The sequence below is a fragment of the Megalobrama amblycephala genome, linkage group LG14, assembly GCF_018812025.1.
Source record: "Megalobrama amblycephala isolate DHTTF-2021 linkage group LG14, ASM1881202v1, whole genome shotgun sequence".
Classification (NCBI taxonomy): domain Eukaryota; kingdom Metazoa; phylum Chordata; class Actinopteri; order Cypriniformes; family Xenocyprididae; genus Megalobrama; species Megalobrama amblycephala.
The window spans coordinates 37,746,727-37,765,048 of NC_063057.1; the positions used below are offsets into that span (position 1 = coordinate 37,746,727).

Here is an 18,322-nt window from a genome sequence, read left to right on the forward strand (position 1 = left end):
CCTGAGGGACCTTTCTAACCATTTTGCTTCAAATGGAAACAATGAAGATTATGCGATTGGGAGTTATTATTCTCCTCTGTAAGGTTGTCACAGTTCCCGTGTGTCCCGGACTCCATTTCCCATCATCCTCCTGTTCTCTACACCTGCACTCACTTCCCTCCTCTTCTCCCCATCATCACGGATCACCTGCAGCTGGACTCCTTCTTCATCACTCCCTTTATAATGGACTCACTCCCTTCACCCCTCGTCTGTTCTATAGTTAAACTACGTGTGTTTGTTTGTGTGTGTCTTCTCCTTTGTTATTAATAAATACCCATTAATTGTGGATCTCTGTGAACGCCTCATCTCTACAACACCACACCGTAACAAAGGTAGGATTTTATCCAGGGCTGACTTTATTAGTGTCTGATAGTGCTCATCATGTTCAGAGAATACTTATATTTATTTCATGAGAAGAGGATTTTATCTTTTAACATTATAAATGTCAATTTTTACTTAATAAAGTTGAGAGCTAATAAGTATTAAAAAGATAATATAACATCTACAACCAAAACCCAATATCAAATAATGTTGTGTGTTGTTGCTGCTGCTTGTTATTTTTTATTTTAAGTCACTTTTGTTGCAGGGGTTGATTTGATCAAAACTAACTTTGTTTTGTTTTTTCTTTTGTTATATGAAGGTCATATTAAAGCTTTTTTTTTAACTACCTCATCATTTCAAATGCCTTTCAGAGATTTTATTGCTTTATTATTGTCCCAGACAAAACCTGCAAATCAAAAAACATGCAAAAAATCTAAAATATTCATTATATAACCTACATATACTTTAATAAGTGCTTACACATGATTTCTGAAACTATGACTAATTTTCTCTAAACTCTACAAACAAAACCCCAAAACACATTTTAACTTCTCAAAATTATGTTTTTGCATCAGTTTACATACAAACCAAATCATGTACACACCAACTAACTAATGTAAAACCGCACTCTTGTGTCATTTGGATCTTTGGTGTGCGCAGCTGTTTCACTCACACATACATGACACGTGTGCACAAGTACTGCAGATACTGTATGAATGCATTTTTGTGTTATTTTAGATTTGAACTTAAGTTTAAAATATTTACCAATACATTTATTAAAATCTTGTTAACATTGGTTAATGCACTGTGAACTAACATGAACAAACTGTGAACAACAGTATTTTCATTAACATTAATGAAGATTAGTACATTCAGTAACAAATGTATTGCTCATGGTTAGTTCATGTTACTTGATACATTAACTGATGTTTAACTAATGAACCTTATTGTAAAGTGTTACCAGTGGTTGTAAGTGATTTTATACAAGCAAATTCATGAGTCATCTTCCCTTTCAGAAATGGTCCAAATACACTTTGACAGTTGCCGTTGCTGATATGGAAGGAAGAGGTTATTCAACCACTGGCACAGCTGTTATTACTGTGACTGACAGCAATGATAACGCACCTCAGTTTGATCAAACCTCGGTAATGTATATTTATATATACAGAATATTATAATAGTGTTTTATCTTTATTAATACTTATATGCACCATTCATCTCTTTGTTTTAGCACACTGTATCTGTCCCAGAGAATAAAGTAGGAGCTGAAGTGGCCAAACTTACAGTTACTGATGGAGATGAAGAGGGATCTCCTGCCTGGTCAACCAAATATCACATTATTAGCGGAGACAAGGGTGGGTTTTTCAGTGTCAGTACTGGACCCAGCCAGCTAGAGGGCGTCATCACCACTGTAAAGGTACTGTGTGTTGCTCATGTGTTTGCACAGGCGATTGGTTGTGATGATTTAACTTTAGTAAAAGACACTTTCTATTCCATTCATGAGCCGTTTGTCGGTTCTTTGGCCACTTCCACTGCCACAGTCACGGTGAATGTAGAAGATGTGAATGAGCCTCCAGTGCTTCTCTCTATAACGGACAAAGATGACCATCTGTTTGCTGGTCCCTTTACTGTTGAGACTCAAGGAGAAACCAGTAAAAATTGGTCCACTGTGATGAATGAATCATGTGAGCAATTGGTAATGTTTTAAAGAGAAATTAATCTCATTCTTTCATGCGTTATTGAAATATCTGGCTGGCTTGGTATACATTTCTAACTATTATAATGTGCCCATTTTAGCAACCGGTGTCTTTCTGAAACCGAAGTCTTCATTGGAGCAGGGTGAATACAATGTTGTCCTGAGAGTTTTTGATCAGCAGAGGCTGTTTCAGGAAAACACCATTCAAGCAACTGTGTTTGACTGTGAAAAAGGCCCTTGCCTGAGAAGACATTCATTCTGTCTGCGACAATTAATCTATCAACCCTTTCCCCACTTCTGCTGTGAAGAAGTGAACAAGGTTTAATCAAAAAGAGGTTTATTTTATAATTGAATTAGGGGACATAAATGACATGACTCCATGATTATGTTTATTAATATACAGCAAATTCCCCAGAGTTAAATCAGCTCTGCTCAGAGAACATTTGGTCCCTCTCTAAATAGTGTTAAAATAACACTGAAGCACAGTTAAAGTTAATGAGATAATATGCTTTTTGTGGAGTTGTTTAATCCGATCTTGAGAGATTTAATGTCTTTTATCTTCAGTTGAGTGGCTGGAAGTCAGTTGTAGTTAGTGTTTCTCTTCAGTTATTATGCTTGTTAACAGCAGGTGTTCATCACTAATGCTCAATCATCACTTAATCACTTATCTCATTAACTTTAACTCTGCTTCAGTGTTACTTTAACACTATATACTGTAGAAAGGGACCATATGTACTCTGAGCAGAGTTGATTTAACTCTGGGGATTTTGCTGTGATAATTCATTTATATAGCACTTTTAAGTGTCCTCGAAGCACTTTACATTTATTATATTTGTCAAGTCACCTTTATTTATATAGTGCTTTTTACAATGCAGATTGTGTCAAAGCAGCTTTACATTGATAACTACATAATTTTGGCTGCACAGCAGCTCTTAAAAAATAATGTCAATGCAGGCAGATCAAAGCACTGTTGAATAAATGTCAAGAATACTGTTGAATATCAAATGTGAAGTCAAATGTCAAGTGTCCCCAACTAAGCAAGCAAAAGGCGACAGCGGCAAGGAGCCCAAACTCCAACAGGTGACATCAGCTAACTCTAACCCACCCTATATTTGTCATCATAATATTGCTGTAATCATTGTCTAAAGGATAATATACAGCCAAATGATTTATAAATTGTTTTTGGACTGCTTTCACAAGTAATTGGTTTTCACAATAAAAAAAAAAAAAAATAAATAAAAAAAAAAATCTTAGTTGTAATGTCATAACAGATCATCAAAAGATGTACTGAATATTTTCAGAATTTTTCTATTGATTTATTACAAGATTCAAAATCACAATGTAACTTCTTCACTCTTTTAATAACTTTAATCTTTATTTAGCTTTCTTATAATTAGCCTTTCATAACGTTATGAACATTAAACTTTCTCATTTGCATCTGTTGTTGTTCACTTGAATACATTTGACTATCAATTTATCCAGCTTAATTAATTTTTAATCTGTGAATCATTTAGTACATCTACACTAACAATATGTATTTCATTGAACTGATTTGCAATTTCCAAAACAGTCAATAAATCTTTATTAGAGTATAGGTGATTTATCTCAGGTGATAACACCAATGTTTGTGTTTGTGTGTGTGTGTGTGTTGGTTTTTGTGGTTTACGAGGACTTTTGACCTGAATACGCACCGGCATTACGGGGACATTTGGGTTTATGAGGACACAGGCCATGTCCTTGTAATTCCGGCAATGTAGATGCCTTTCTCTATGTCCCAGAAGCACCCTCTCCAATTTTCGCGGCATGTCCATATGCTGCGTTCACGTCACCTCGTATTTACCGGAATCTTGAAATGACAACACGTGACGTTATATTCGGAGCTGTTCACGTCCTTTTGGTCCTTGGACTGGGAATTATGCGTTTCCATGGCACCACTATCAACGCCTAAATGAATCTACAGTGGTCAGGTGGTACAAGCGCCCACGTGGTACATCTGGGAGCTTTCAGAAAACTCCCAGCTTACAAGCTGTAACTACGATCTCTACGAGGACGTGAATGCTTTTTACAAGCTAGAATCTCGTAACTACAGGAATTACAAGGCCGCGTGAACGCACCTTTATATACCACAAAAACCTGATTTTATACTATACCATACACTGTGTATCCTCTGTGTACGAGAGTGCGCCCCTGCAGCCGGGTCCTGGTACTGTACCGGCGTCATCGAAAATTTGCATTTTTCACACAAGTGTAAGTATTGAGGCCTGTGATTGGTCAGATCGGTACTGGTAGGCGGGAAATCACGAAAACAAGATGGCGCCGACGGGTGGAGCCTAATTCCGCAGCTCCTATTGGTTGCATACGCAATGAAAAACAAGCGAGACAAGATGGCGCCGGTGGGCGGAGCCTCATTCAGCTTCAGCTTCAGCTTCAGCATAGGTCTGTATAACAAGCGAGTTAATGCAAAATACTAATTATTTAAGTGTTATTGGCTATAATTTTTCATTTGTGAATTAAATATATGAATAAATAGTGATCCTCGATTTAAAATATCCCTTAAATGTCATGTAATAAAGTATAAAAGTAACTTGAACGCTGTTTACTCAGTATTTATACAGTTTATTTAGCTCGTTAGCATATGCTATTCATGTAAACACAACAACACATTAACTCGTGCGCTCACATCACATATATTTATTATTATTATTTTAATCCCGCTTATATTATAATAAGTATGGTTTAATCAGAGTCTTCGCGTTCATTTCCTGTTTGGCCCGGATAGAAGCTGCACCTGAGAAGACATCTGAGCACCTGATGGAGGCTACTGTTATTTTAAAGGTAAGTTCTTCTGCTTTTTAAATGCTTGTGGGTCAGTTTGGCTTGTTTGTTCATGTCTTGTAAGCTCTTTGCAGCTCGTTTTACAGTTATAAAACAGCTAGCTCGCGATGCTAACGGCGCTAGCGAGATTGTGATTGTGTTTAAAGACTGTCAGGAGGGAATCAGCGATGCTTGTCATATTAAACTGGTTTTCGATTTAACTATAATTGTAACTGCATCATTTTCTGATCGCATGCAATAACCTAGCCAAGCCATCATAATAAGGCGTTGTCATGACTACAGTCTATGAAGGGGACGGCATTTCACCCAGTACAGTATCCTCACATACTAGCCTACTGTAAATATTACTACAGTTCTGCTTGATTTAAAGACATTAAGAAACAAAGATGTACTGACTATAATATGTATCAGAACTGTCAATCTTATTCAGTCAAATTAATACTGTCAGTATTATTGTCTATAATTTATCAATTGTGAAAATTTATGAAGGAATATTGATCCTCAATTATACATAATTCTTAAATAACATACAATAAAGTATGAAAATAACTTGCTGTTTACTATAATTTATCTTTTGATGTTTATACTAAAAACAGAAGATGACAGAAGACACATCAGATCATGCTGAAGTGAAACAGTGATGGAGAAAGCCCAATCTCTGGAGGAAGACATACAGTATTCACAAAGATTCATCAGTGATTTCACCTGTGTCAGGTATATTATATGTTATTTACAGTCATGATTTTACTTCTTGTTTTATTATTAAAGGTTAAATGTTACTCAGGGTAATAGGGCTGCAAATTATTGCAGAAAAACTGACATTGCAATATTTAGTTTTTTCTGCAATTTATATATTGCGATATGAAAACAATTCCACCAGATGAATTGAATAGCTCTATTTGAAAATAATTAATCATTCTAGGATGATTGGGATAATTTTCAGGGTAGTGCATCTGCTTAGAGAATAATAAACGAATTACAAGCTTAGATAAACACATTAAAAATAAGATACAAAATAAAATAAGCAGTGCTTTATGTTTTTCAGGTTAATCTAACTGTATTGAGGTACACACATTGAGGAAAGCACGTATGGGTCCAATATTATATGCATCCGTTTTCTTAAATGTTTACAATACAGAACCGACTGTTTTCGCTGAGAGTGTTTGTTCAAGCTCAAAGATAAGAGAAAGAGAACTGAACTCTGTGTTCACGTGCTGTCTGTCTGTCAGAAAACAGTGCGAGTTCATATTGCGTTTGATGTTGAAATTGACAGGACTTAAAAACACAAGCAAATGATAAGCTTTCACTCACTGAAAAGCTACGCAATATCGCGTTCATTATCGAAGGCGATTCATCTGCGATATGAGCACGATATTGCGTAGCTTTTCAGTGATCTACGGTTCTGTCTATTAAATGCCGCTCCATTTGAAAGCAGGTGATGGTGATTTAGCGGTAATCAGGGAACCGGCTTTACTGACGAAATGCGCATGACAATCACATGCGATATATCGTGCAGCCCTAATATGCATCACATTACATGCGTGTTCATGGCAGTATGTGAGGTTGTGTGTAGCTTTACACCTGTTTTATGAGGACATCATGAGAACATGTTCTTCATGTTTGACTTGACTGAAGAATCTCAGTGTGTTGTTAGATTGACAGAAGCCTGGTCTATGAGGACACTAGTTTTACCGGGACTCTGGGGTGCACCCATATGGAAGATTGGGATCGATACTGATAACCCATAATTCACAGCTCACTGTAGCAAATGTCAATATTGAAATCTCATAATTGTGTTTGTTAGATTAGATATAATCATTTTAGAAGTAGGTAAAAAGAAGCACCCTCAGTTGAAATTGATTTTCAATGAGTAATACTGCAATGAATAATTTTTTTTCTTTATTTTGATTTGATTTTTATTTGCTTTTCTTTCTTATTTCCAGATGGTAACTGAGAAGAATCAGATTCAGAAGAATAAGATACAGCAACAATAAAGGTATCCAATAAAGTAAAGTAATAGAGTTAGTCCTTAAAGGTGCTAAAGAGGATGTTTTGTTTTATACATTTTTGCAATATTACTTAAAACTGTGTTTACTAACTGATAAAACACTATTTATTAGGTGCACTGAAAGTAATAATATTAATATACAACATCTGTGCACGAGGTAGGGCCTTAAAAACATCAGCCAATCGCGTAAACGATTGGCCCTCTGGCTTGTCAATCACTGCCGTGACGTTCCTTGTGAGAGACTCTCCAGTAACTTTCCACACTCCACAGGCGCCGCATGCGATGTTTTTGTCAGGAGACAGGAGTAACAACTGCAGATTATGAGTTACCTGCGGTGAGTCCGACATAATGAATCCACGAACACGACACAGCGAATGCCGGCGGTAAACACTCGTGTTCCAATACTCGTGCATGAGTTTTGGGAGGCGTTCCCTCGAAATGAGCTGTGAAGGAGGGGGGCTGTTCTTACGCATGCGCTCATTTCAAAAACTCACTAACAGTCTTTCGTTTCTCAGTCGACGAAAAGATCCTCTGTATCACCTTTTAAAGAATAGAACAGATTTCAGTGTTTCTAAGAAGCAGATTGTTTGCCACAGTTATCAGTCACTGAACTATGATTGTGTGTGTGAAAAGTGAGTCACGATCACTTACTGTACAACTAGCACACCTCGTTTCACCACTATCACTCTCATACATACCCCTAACCCTAACCCTAACCCTGAACTCAGGGCGCCATCCAAATGTATCTAGTTATCAGAGTCCCGGTAAAACTAGTGTCCTCATAGACCAGGCTTGTGTCAATCTAACAACACACTGAGATTCTTCAGTCAAGTCAAACATGAAGAACATGTTCTCATGATGTCCTCATAAAACAGGTGTAAAGCTACACACAACCTCACATACTGTGATGAACACACACATAATGTAATGCATATATAAAGTCATGAACATTACCATGGGTTTTTAAATATTGAAATATTGATTTGAAATGGATCTATTTTGTGATCTTGTATATGATCTCAAACCAATATTTCATGTGCACATATTTTATTGATCGGAAGCTGTGAATGGGGGACACTGATCATCCTGTCCATGTTTAATTTGCATTAATTACTGTCTGACTGTACATTATCCCTTTGATATATTTCATATATACTGAAGGTTTGTAACTCTTAGGTGAAGTGATTGTATATAAAGCTTTATTTCTTATTTTCAGATAAGCCGTGAGACCCAGCTGTCATCAGTGATGATTGTGCTGCTCTTACTGTGGGACTACACCAGGTAAGTGAGAGTTGTGCTGTAAGAGAATGAGCAAATGTAGCAGAGACACTTGTGAGATCTAGGCTGTTAACATATTCAGACCAGTGTTTATGTCTAATTTGATGTTTGCAGACTCTCAGTGAGGTTGGACCCTCCACTCTCAAAATTAACACTCTGTCCCAGTCAGAAGTCAGAGATGTACAGAAGGTATTGTTTTTCTTTTTGGAAATCAAATTAGGCATGTGCTGACAGGAAAATTTGGGCCAATTTTGATAACCAATAATTCTTTATATTTGAAAGGCGATAAATGATACATTGGCAGATAAATCTAAATCCAAATTCTAATATACTTTGAGAGCCTGATTACAAAAACAATAGACAGTGTCCCAAACACTTCAGCATAAATCAAACATATACAGTACAGCAGTCTAGTTTGAACCAGTATAAGATTCCTTTACTTTTACAATTATTTTGACACTACCGTTCAAAAGTTTGGGGTCAGTAAGAATTTTTAATGTTTTAAAAGAAGTATCTTCTGCTCACCTAGCCTGCATTTATTTGATTAAAAATACAAACAAAACAGTAAAATTGTGAAATATTATTCCAATTTAAAACAGCTGTTTTCTATGTCAGTATACAGTAAAGTGTAATTTATTCCTGTGATCAAAGCTGAATTTTCAGCATCATTACTCCAGTCTTCAGTGTCACATGATCCTTCAGAAATCAATCTAATATGATGATGTGATGCTCAAGAAACATTTATTATTATTATCAATGTTGAAAACGGTTGTGTACAATTTTTTTTTCAAAATTCTTCGATGAATAGAAAGTTCAAAAGAACAGCATTTATTTAAAATAGAATATTTTCTAACATTATAATTGTCTTTACTGCCACTTTTGATCAGTTTAACTCATCCTTGATGAATAAAAGTATTGATTAATTTTATTTCTATCCCCCAAAAATAAAATTAAAATTCTTACTGCCCCCAAACTTTTGAACGGTAGTGTTTAATGTTACAAAAGATTTAGATTTCAGACAAATGCTGTTCTTTTGAACTTTCTATTCATCATAGCATCATTAAATAAAAATGTAAATAACTGTTTTCAACATCGATAATAATCATAAATGTTTCCTGAGCATCAGATCAGCATATTAGAATGATTTCTGAAGGATCATGTGACACTGAAGACTGGAGTAATGATGCTGAAAATTCAGCTTTGATCACAGGAATAAATTACACTTTACTGTATACTGACATAGAAAACAGCTGTTTTAAATTGGAATAATATTTCACAATTTTACTGTTTTGTTTGTATTTTTAATCAAATAAATGCAGGCTTGGTGAGCAGAAGATACTTCTTTTAAAACATTAAAAAGATCTTACTGACCCCAAACTTTTGAACGGTAGTGTACATTCATATGGCCAATTTTCTTTATTTGAAAAAAGTGTCAACACTTTACAGTAAGGCTTATTGTTAGTATTAGTTAACATGAGCTAACAATGAATGAACAAATCCTGTAGAAGTTTTATTAATCTTAGCTAAGGTTAATCTCAACATTTCCCAAGACATTTTAGGATCCAGTGTTGTATCTGTTAACCTAAAATATGCATGTTCATGTTAGTTCACAGTGCATTATTAACTCACATTTACAAGGGTTTTGCTCAGTTGATTCATGTTAGTTAATACAATAACAAATGAGACCTTATTGTAAAGTTGCAAAAAATATATATATTGCCTCACTACTACTACTACTACTACTACTACTACTACTACTACTACTACTACTACTACTACTAATAATAAATAAAATTAAATAAAAATGCAAACAAGTTATTGGTCAACATTACTTAGGCTACATAAAAAGAAACACAATACATGTGCTATGGATGAATAAAATGAAAGCCTGTTGAGAAATGATTTTACTCAAACCATATTGTTGATGGAAAATAATAAGAACAATACAAGTTGTAATGTTTTAGAAAAAAAAAGTATATATAAACATCTTTATTAAACATCTTTAGCATTACTGTTTCAAATAACACTGTTTCAGCATGAACCTGAAGAGCTGAATGAACACCCATAAACCAAAGCGCTTTGTTAGATGGTTTTAGCTCAACGGGATGCAACTTATATATGATAAAGTAGATATTTATACAAAAAAATTACAACTTATACCTGCACAAAATCATGCACAGATGTACATGAATTAAGTTACAAAGTGTGAACTCCTGTTCTGGATACGCTCCCCACAACAACACACTAAAAAACGGCAACTAATCCAAAATAATTCACAGCGTTTTATTACAGTCGTGTTCTCATTATAATGTTATGTATATATGACAGTCCCAGCCATAGTTATTAATGTTATCCATTGCTGTTTGAGTGCGCATGCTGAAGAGATGATCACCGGTAGGCCTACAATGAAGCGCTTTCCTGCCGCGTTCATTAACTCAACCAAACGCATCCTATTTGAGTTTAATCAGATATATATACACAAAATAAAAAAATACAACTTATAATTCCACCAAAGGCTGCGAATGCACAAGCAAACTGACTGTGCTAGTCATAAAGGTGTAACTCCGCAGATGCGCTCTTCGTGTAACAACGCTCTGATTTCACAGATTTGTGATTCACCTAAACTGTATCTTCCTTCAAGCAGTTCAATACTATCATGGAGAACAGCGCACATCATATAATCCATTATTTATCAGTGTTAAAATATCGGCCTAGTTCGGACTGAGAATGATAACATTAAAATGAGCATTTATCGGCCAGTAAGATATGGTGGCTGATATATCATGAATCCCTGATTGGTTATGGCAGTATATTCATAGAGTTTTAACTATATGCATGATTTTAACGTTAACTTATGTCACTGTTTTAAATGTGTAGGTCACTACTATAACACATTAGTTTGATCACTATTAATACTGAGTGGTTTAAAATGTACCATCATACCTGAAGACATTTGTGTTGAGCACGTGAACACAATAGCCAATCGGATGCGTTTGTTAGTCTGTATGAGTTTTTGCTTAGCGCGAGTGCTGCATGTTGAATCGTTTCATTATAACCAACAAAGTATAGACACAATGCCAATAAGAGATAAAATGCACAACATAGACCGACACACACACACACACACACACACAACTTCATTTATTATAACGGACGTTTCTGCAGAAGTGCAGCTTTGTTTCTCGTGTTGTAATCGATAGCTTCAGTGGCTAATATGGCAGCGATCTTTGCTTTCTGTAGGCCTATATAACACATTTGTTTATGCTGCTAACTACACATTGCATAGTTTCTGGATTGACAAATGTATTTATATGTGCGATTAAATCCAATTGATGCTGATAACCATAGCAATGGGTGGAACAAAATAATCTTGATGCTGTGTGTCAAATGATCTTTTTATTAAGTATTGGAGTGTAAATAATAGACCTCCCACTTTTGCAATGTAATGTATTACTTTGTTCATTTGTTCAAACTGGCCACTCAGTGACTTTTTACTTTTAAATGTACAGATATTTAAATATAAAATTGTTCTAAGCTCTTTCTTTTGTCATCTGTCCTGACAATTAATTATTTCATTTGAATGAATAGGATATGTTAATATTCCAAAATTTTTCTTTGCTTTATTGTGGATTTACTGTCAGTCCTGTGCTCACAGTTCACATGGGTACAGTATTTTGTACTGTGGATACAGTGTTCCTCCACCACCACCAAAGACCATTTCTGACCCAGGAAAAACCCTGTAATGTAAATAGTTTTAATTGTATGTTTTCAGTTGACAGTGATCAGTCAGTGTTAAGTATCTGTACTGCTTCATTTGGATCATCTCTGAATCCTTTGTCTGTCATAGAATGTTTATTTTTCTTTCTTTACCTTGCTTTCAGGTGAGCCCTGAGAAGGACCAGTTATCAATGGACCATCAAGACGGTGTTAGACGGAGAAGGTAATAAAAAGAGCATTGCATCATTTTAGAAAATGCTAGTCTAGTGAGAACTTTTTCACATAATCTTTGGGCCTGTTAACACCTGGTCATTTCATGTGTTTTTTACTGATTTGTTCAAACAATTTAATTTACACTTGGCCACATAAATGTGTCTGTACAGAATCAGGGGCCATATTCACAAAACATCTTAAGGCTAAAAGTAGCTCCTGACATGCCGATTTATGAGAAACTCTATAATCGGCGTGTCAGTCCTAATTTTTGCTCTTAAGAGTATTTCACAAAACATTTTAGTGCTAAAACTAGCTCCCAAATCTGTAAAAAGTTAGGAGTAGTCAAGAGGACTCCTAAATCACTAAGACCAAATCACAAACAATCCTAATGGCCGTTGATGCCAATCCGCCCAAAGACACTGAACACTATTGAGACAATAGCGATAGAGCCTGAACCTTTTCTTCATACATGTAATAAATATTTGGATTTATAGATTTGAATTTATGAAAAAATGCCAAAAATAAATCTATAATAAATAAATAAATAAATAAATAAAGTCCAATTACCTGTAGCAGTTGTTTTCACAAATTCACACTTACAAATAATTGAATAGAGTAAAAAACCAAGTGTAAAAAGTGTATTTGGCGTCCTGTTCAAGGCGGTCGAGGGCTCCGAGTTTGAAATTTAGCCCAAATCCATAGTTCTTCCTCATATCTCCACTGAGAGTGAGGAACGGGGTGGCGACGGGATGCAGAAAACGGTCGAGGAAACTATAGGTGAGATCGGCTCTAGTCAGTGTATATATACCTCCTCTCGAGCCAATTAGACCACTTGAACGCGCTCCTCCCAAACTTTGTTTATAAAACATCATTTGACGCTTGAATTCTGCAATCTCTCGAGATGCAGACATGTAAGAGGCTGACAATTAGCTGAATGTATACTAGTTTAATTGACCCTTCGCCAGGAGTTTGATTGACAAACAATCTAACCAATTATAACGCTAAATCCACCATTTTGTCCGACAAAGCAGTCAGGAGTTAGAAGATTAACCTCGGTGGACTTGAACTTGAAAAATGGTGTACTGATGTCTTTCTGTGTTTTAAACAACATTCCTTCTGATGTTCATTCATGTTTATTTGATGCTATAAATGAACTAGTAGAAGAGATGATCGATTCACGAGCCGCTTGAGCGGAGGCGCTACAGCGATCTGTCTTCAATTCCCGCGCTTTACGCAGATTTAACAGTATTCACATCATTAAAAGCTACCACTATGAGCTCCATTTTATTGATCATGAGCAACATCAGCACTGGTCAAATAATTTATTCTCACATCTTTTAATGAAGATGATTGTGTGTTGAGCGTTTTCGACTTTTTAAGTTTCATTTGAGGTATTTTGCACGTCAGCTTACTGAAGAGATACTCATCTGTTCATCTGCGCCAATGCATGCTGCAGTAATGCTGTCATATCTTTCTATAACATGCCTAAAACACATTCTCACATGTTTATTATTTAGTATTTTTGGGAGGAGTAAAATGTATTATTGTATAAATGTATATATTGTTTTAGACTACGTCCAGAAGTGATTTGAGCGATCGGATTTAAATCCATCTCGAATGCGTTTCGGAGGGCATTTACACCTGGTCTTTTCATGATTGCATAGCAATCCATTCAGAGAAAATGCATGAAGTGACCAGGTGTAAACAGGTTTAAAAAAACCGTTTGAACCAAATGAGCTGAAAATATTTTTATATGCCTCATAATAGTGCTGGGCGGTATGACCAAAAATTTATATCACGGTATTTTTCAAAATTATATCGGTTTCACGGTATATGACGGTGTGTATATATATAAATCCCTATACATGACTGGGCGTTAACCACATTTTCTACTGATTGAGAGAGGAAATACTGCAGTAGATTGACTAGAATGCCCTGTTTTACTGTCATGATGAGTGAATATTGTAGAAAAATTCTACACTAGAGTTAATACAGGTTTACAAAACCCCACAAAATGATGCTGTGGGGAGACAACAACCAATAAAACACAGACCTGCAACACACTCATTACAGACACATGAATATTAAAATATGACCATGGAGATAGAAAAAAAAAATGTTGAGGGCACCTTAAGCATTTTAATAATCTAACGCTATATAACAACAAACTGCCAAAAATAGGGAGAAACGCGGAAGAACATTTAAACTGTCTAAGGATATTTTCAGTACATTTAAGAGCACTACAGTCTCTGAACAAATTACACACGTAAGTTTAACACAGAAAGAATAAAGCAGTTAAATTTTTGCCCATTCTTCTTTGAACTGTCAGTCTATTTATTAACTCACATCATCTTCTGTGTAGCAGAATAACCCATCGTGTCATCGCGGTCGTGATCAGACGTACAGTTCAGTGTCCTTTGCATATCGTTACATTTCATTTGAAGAAGACGTGATGAAATATGTGCGCATACACGCTGCTGGTTCATGTTTACAGCACTAGAGTATATGAAATAGGTCCATAAAAAACGTAAACATGCTCGCTCCGGTCTATATAATATGATCCATGTGGAGAAAGTTGTTAATTTCATCACGGCGCTCCGCGCAGAATCTCGCGTGCTGGTTGAATTCTCAGCTGTAATCAAGGACTGAATCCGAAATCGCCCCCTATAACCTCAAATAGGGCATTATTTGAGGCGACAGCCATTTGTAGTGGCGTCCGAAACCATAGTGGACGTTATTGAGTGCACTCAATCAATCCCACAATGCACCACAATGAGTGTACAGCCGATGCACACACAACGGCTGTCCGAATTCACTCACTCATTTTCATTCATTCTTTCAAGTGAATAATATAAGTGGATAACGTAGGGAATAGTGAATGAGGCTTTAGGGGGTGATTTCGGACTTACTGTGATGCGATCTTAGCTGTGCTCTCTCACTACAGTGCAACAGTGAAACGGGACGCTCTCAAACAGTGACGGGCTGCGCCGCGTTCTGAACGTTGGTTAAGCGACACATACCGGTATTGCAGTATCATCAAAATTCATATCATAACAAAAATAAATACCGGTATTGGGTATGAACCGGTATACCGCCCAGCACTATCTCATAATAAGATAAATTTTGGTCTTTGTGTTTTGTTTCATTGCTTTGGCAAAGCATTTCAAACAAACTAAAATCAACAGCACGATGTGGCTTTGTGCCCTTATCAAATTGCAAAAGCTGATAATTTATTAAGACTGTAGTCCGTTGCGCTCCCCGTTTCAAAGTGGAGAGCACACTTTGTTCACTCGATCATCCCGTGATCCGGTGTTTTCCACGTCTCAGTTCACAGGGAATGAATGTAGTGAACTCTATCTCAGCATGTGCCTTGAGTTTAACATGCATTTGGGAACGCAACGAGCACCAGTTACACATTTCACATTCGCATTATTTACAAAATTTGTGTGGCCAGTTGTTTCAAGTATTTCACCTGATTTGTAATAAGATGCATTTATAAACCTGTTTTCACTGAAACCGTTTAAGCAAAGAAATGAAGACAGAAGTATTGTAATGTTGTATTGTAAAATAATTTTTCATTTACTGTAGTAGTATATTTCTGTTTTGGCAATAATTCTAATAATAGTCATCTAAAAGTATGTTATTATTATTATTTTTATTTATTATTAAACAGCATAAAGTTTCATAAATTACTTTTGAAAACAGGTTAAACCGAAGATGTTCTTGTGTTTTAAAATTCTGTTTTTCTTCAAGATGAGATCAGAATGATGGATCCTGATGCCACTGATCCTGATGAAAGCGTTTCTCAGGATGTTGTTCCTGCTGGAGCTGCGCAGGCGTCTCCAGTAATGCTGGTATGTGTTAACTAACAGGTTTATGTTTATTATTATTTTAACCCATTATTATTTTAGATTATTGCCATAAATACAATGCATAGATACAATTATATATTTATAGTTCAACTTTACATTTGTATTGTCACGAAAGAAAAATGGTTTTAAGCCAGTTATTTATATCTATTGCTGTAGTGTGTCAATAGGAAATATCAGTTTATATTTCCAAACATTCCTTTTGCCATTAATTGTAATAATTAATGAGCAATAATCAGTTATTATATACAGAGATTTTTGCACTTATATAGTGCAACTTTTCTATAAGAATATTATTGGAATCAAGGTTGCACCAACATTGTAAATCTGGTTGATACAAATGAGTTTATCATTTTTGTTGGTAAAACACTTGGAGATGTTTAAAGGGATAGTTCACCCAAAAATGAAAATTTGATCTTTATCTGCTTACCCCCAGCGCAGCCAAGATGTAGGTGACATTGTTTCTTCAGTCGAACACAAATGATGATTTTTAACTCCAACCATTGCCGTCTGACAGCTGTATAATGGGTGTCAATGGGAGCACAATTTATGAGTCAAAAAACATGCACAGACAAATCCATATTAAACCCTGCGGCTCATGACGACACATTGATGTCCTAAGACACGAAACTATCGGTTTGTGTGAGAAACCGAACAGTATTTATATCATTTTTTACCTCTAATACACCATGTCCAACTGCGTTCAGCACTCGGTTAGTGAGGTCTGATCGCGCTCTGACAACGGCAGTGATGTCTCGAGCATATACTTCAATGAGTGCCAGACATTACTTCCGCTGTTAGACCGCGATCAGATCTCACTGGTGTATTAGAGGTAAAAAAAATTATATAAATACTGTTCGGTTTCTCGCACAAACCGATCTTTTCGTGTCTTAGGACATAATTGTGCCTTCACGAGCCACAGGGTTTCATTTGAATTTGTCTATGTATATGTTTTGACTCTTATAAATTGTGTTTCCATTGAGCACCCATTGTAGCTGTCAGACGGCAGCGATTGGAGTTAAAAATCATCATTTGTGTTCGACTGAAGAAACAAAGTCACCTACATCTTGGATGCCCTGGGGGAAAGCAGATAAACATCACATTTTCATTTTTGGGTGAACTATCCCTTTAACAGGCTGATAACATTTAATCTCCAGAATAATATTTTGTGTCACTTGAAATTTTATTTTTAGATATCAGGTGTATAACCAGTTTTAAGTTCTAGGTATTTGAGAGTTAAATCTTTCCTGATCAGTATATAACTGATTTCTTGCAGATGTTCAGAAGATGCCCATTTGGAAAACTGCTGAGTTTGTCAAGGTACCTGAGGTTTAAATTAGAGTACAACCATCATTGTAAGTACATGAGCTTTCAAAGAGTGGGACCTTAATAAAGTATGTATCTGTACAGAGAATGAGAGTTCGGCAGAAATTAAAAAACGGAAAGGAAAAGGACAAGACAGAAAGGACAAAAGGCTTGCTGGTCAGATGCTGAAGTTACAGCTGTAATTGATCATTTTAAGGCACATATAACCAAAGGAAAATTGTGGACAAAACACAAGAGATTTTGTAAGAAATCAAGGAATTAGCTTGAAAAGAAAAGCACAAAATAAGTGATGTTACATTGTGTCTCATTTGATGCTGTTCTATAAGGATTATTATTTTAGTTGTTGGTTATGTTAGTTTCATTCTAGAGCATGAATATACTAAGACTTCACTCTGTAAATCTCTAAAGTTTAACTGTTCTTTAAAGCAGTAGTTTGTCACAAAAACATGACAACTTAATATTCAACATTATTATTGATCTGACTGCATTGACACTATTGTATGAGAACTGAACTGAGCTGGACGATGACATGACTGTTGTCTCCAGAGCTGCTGCTGCTGTATAGATGAAGTGAACTAAATTAATAACTGATGAGTTTTACAACATAATTGAATCAACACTGAACTGACTCGGGGTGAACAATGACACGATACTCTTCTAGAGCTGCTGTACAGCCCAAACAATCTTTGTTGAACAATGTTCCTGTTATGAGGGCTGCTTTGAAACAATATGTAGTTTAAAAAGCGCTTTATAAATAAAGGTGACTTGACTTGACTCAACAATTCTGTTCACATTTTTTCAAAGTTTTGAATGGTTGCCATTTCAATATGTCAAAACAGTAATGATGCTGTATGCTTTCTGATTACACAGATTACACAGTTGTCCATGTGTTATTGACCTAGTTTTTTAGTTGTGGATTTCATTTTCCCCTTAAAATGGCATGCCATGATGGTATTACATGGTTAAAACCGGAAAAACTCAATGTTTATGTTGTTATTTTAAGTCATAATTAAAGTACTT

General features: G+C 35.7%; 1 protein-coding gene and 1 long non-coding RNA gene across 3 annotated transcripts; both read left to right on the forward strand.

The window, feature by feature from the left end:
• Positions 1-238: 238 nt before the first annotated feature.
• Positions 239-1,925, forward strand: LOC125244944 (cadherin-4-like). Its single transcript, XM_048155344.1, has 4 exons — positions 239-371; positions 1,377-1,505; positions 1,592-1,777; positions 1,902-1,925. Exons 2-4 carry the CDS (start codon positions 1,416-1,418, stop codon positions 1,908-1,910), a joined length of 285 nt encoding a protein of 94 aa, XP_048011301.1. The 5' UTR covers positions 239-371; positions 1,377-1,415; the 3' UTR covers positions 1,911-1,925.
• A 2,282-nt stretch (positions 1,926-4,207) lies between these two features.
• Positions 4,208-18,076, forward strand: LOC125244946. Of its 2 annotated transcripts, XR_007179402.1 has the most exons (10): positions 4,208-4,492; positions 4,836-4,891; positions 5,488-5,605; positions 6,835-6,887; positions 8,116-8,180; positions 8,292-8,366; positions 12,059-12,117; positions 15,861-15,961; positions 17,253-17,296; positions 17,387-18,076. It is a non-coding gene; the product is annotated as an uncharacterized LOC125244946 (long non-coding RNA). The 2 variants fall into 2 exon arrangements; XR_007179403.1 differs by lacking the exon at positions 4,208-4,492 and having other exon boundaries at positions 4,592-4,891; positions 8,304-8,366.
• Positions 18,077-18,322: the final 246 nt, after the last annotated feature.

What these genes read in the sequence shown, in the direction of transcription:
- LOC125244944 (XM_048155344.1), top strand. Translation starts at nt 1,416, where the DNA reads ATGGAAGGAAGAGGTTATTCAACCACTGGCACAGCTGTTATTACTGTG. An exon ending in CTCAGTTTGATCAAACCTCG is followed by an intron (nt 1,506 to 1,591) that starts GTAATGTATATT and finishes TCTTTGTTTTAG; the next exon opens with CACACTGTATCTGTCCCAGA.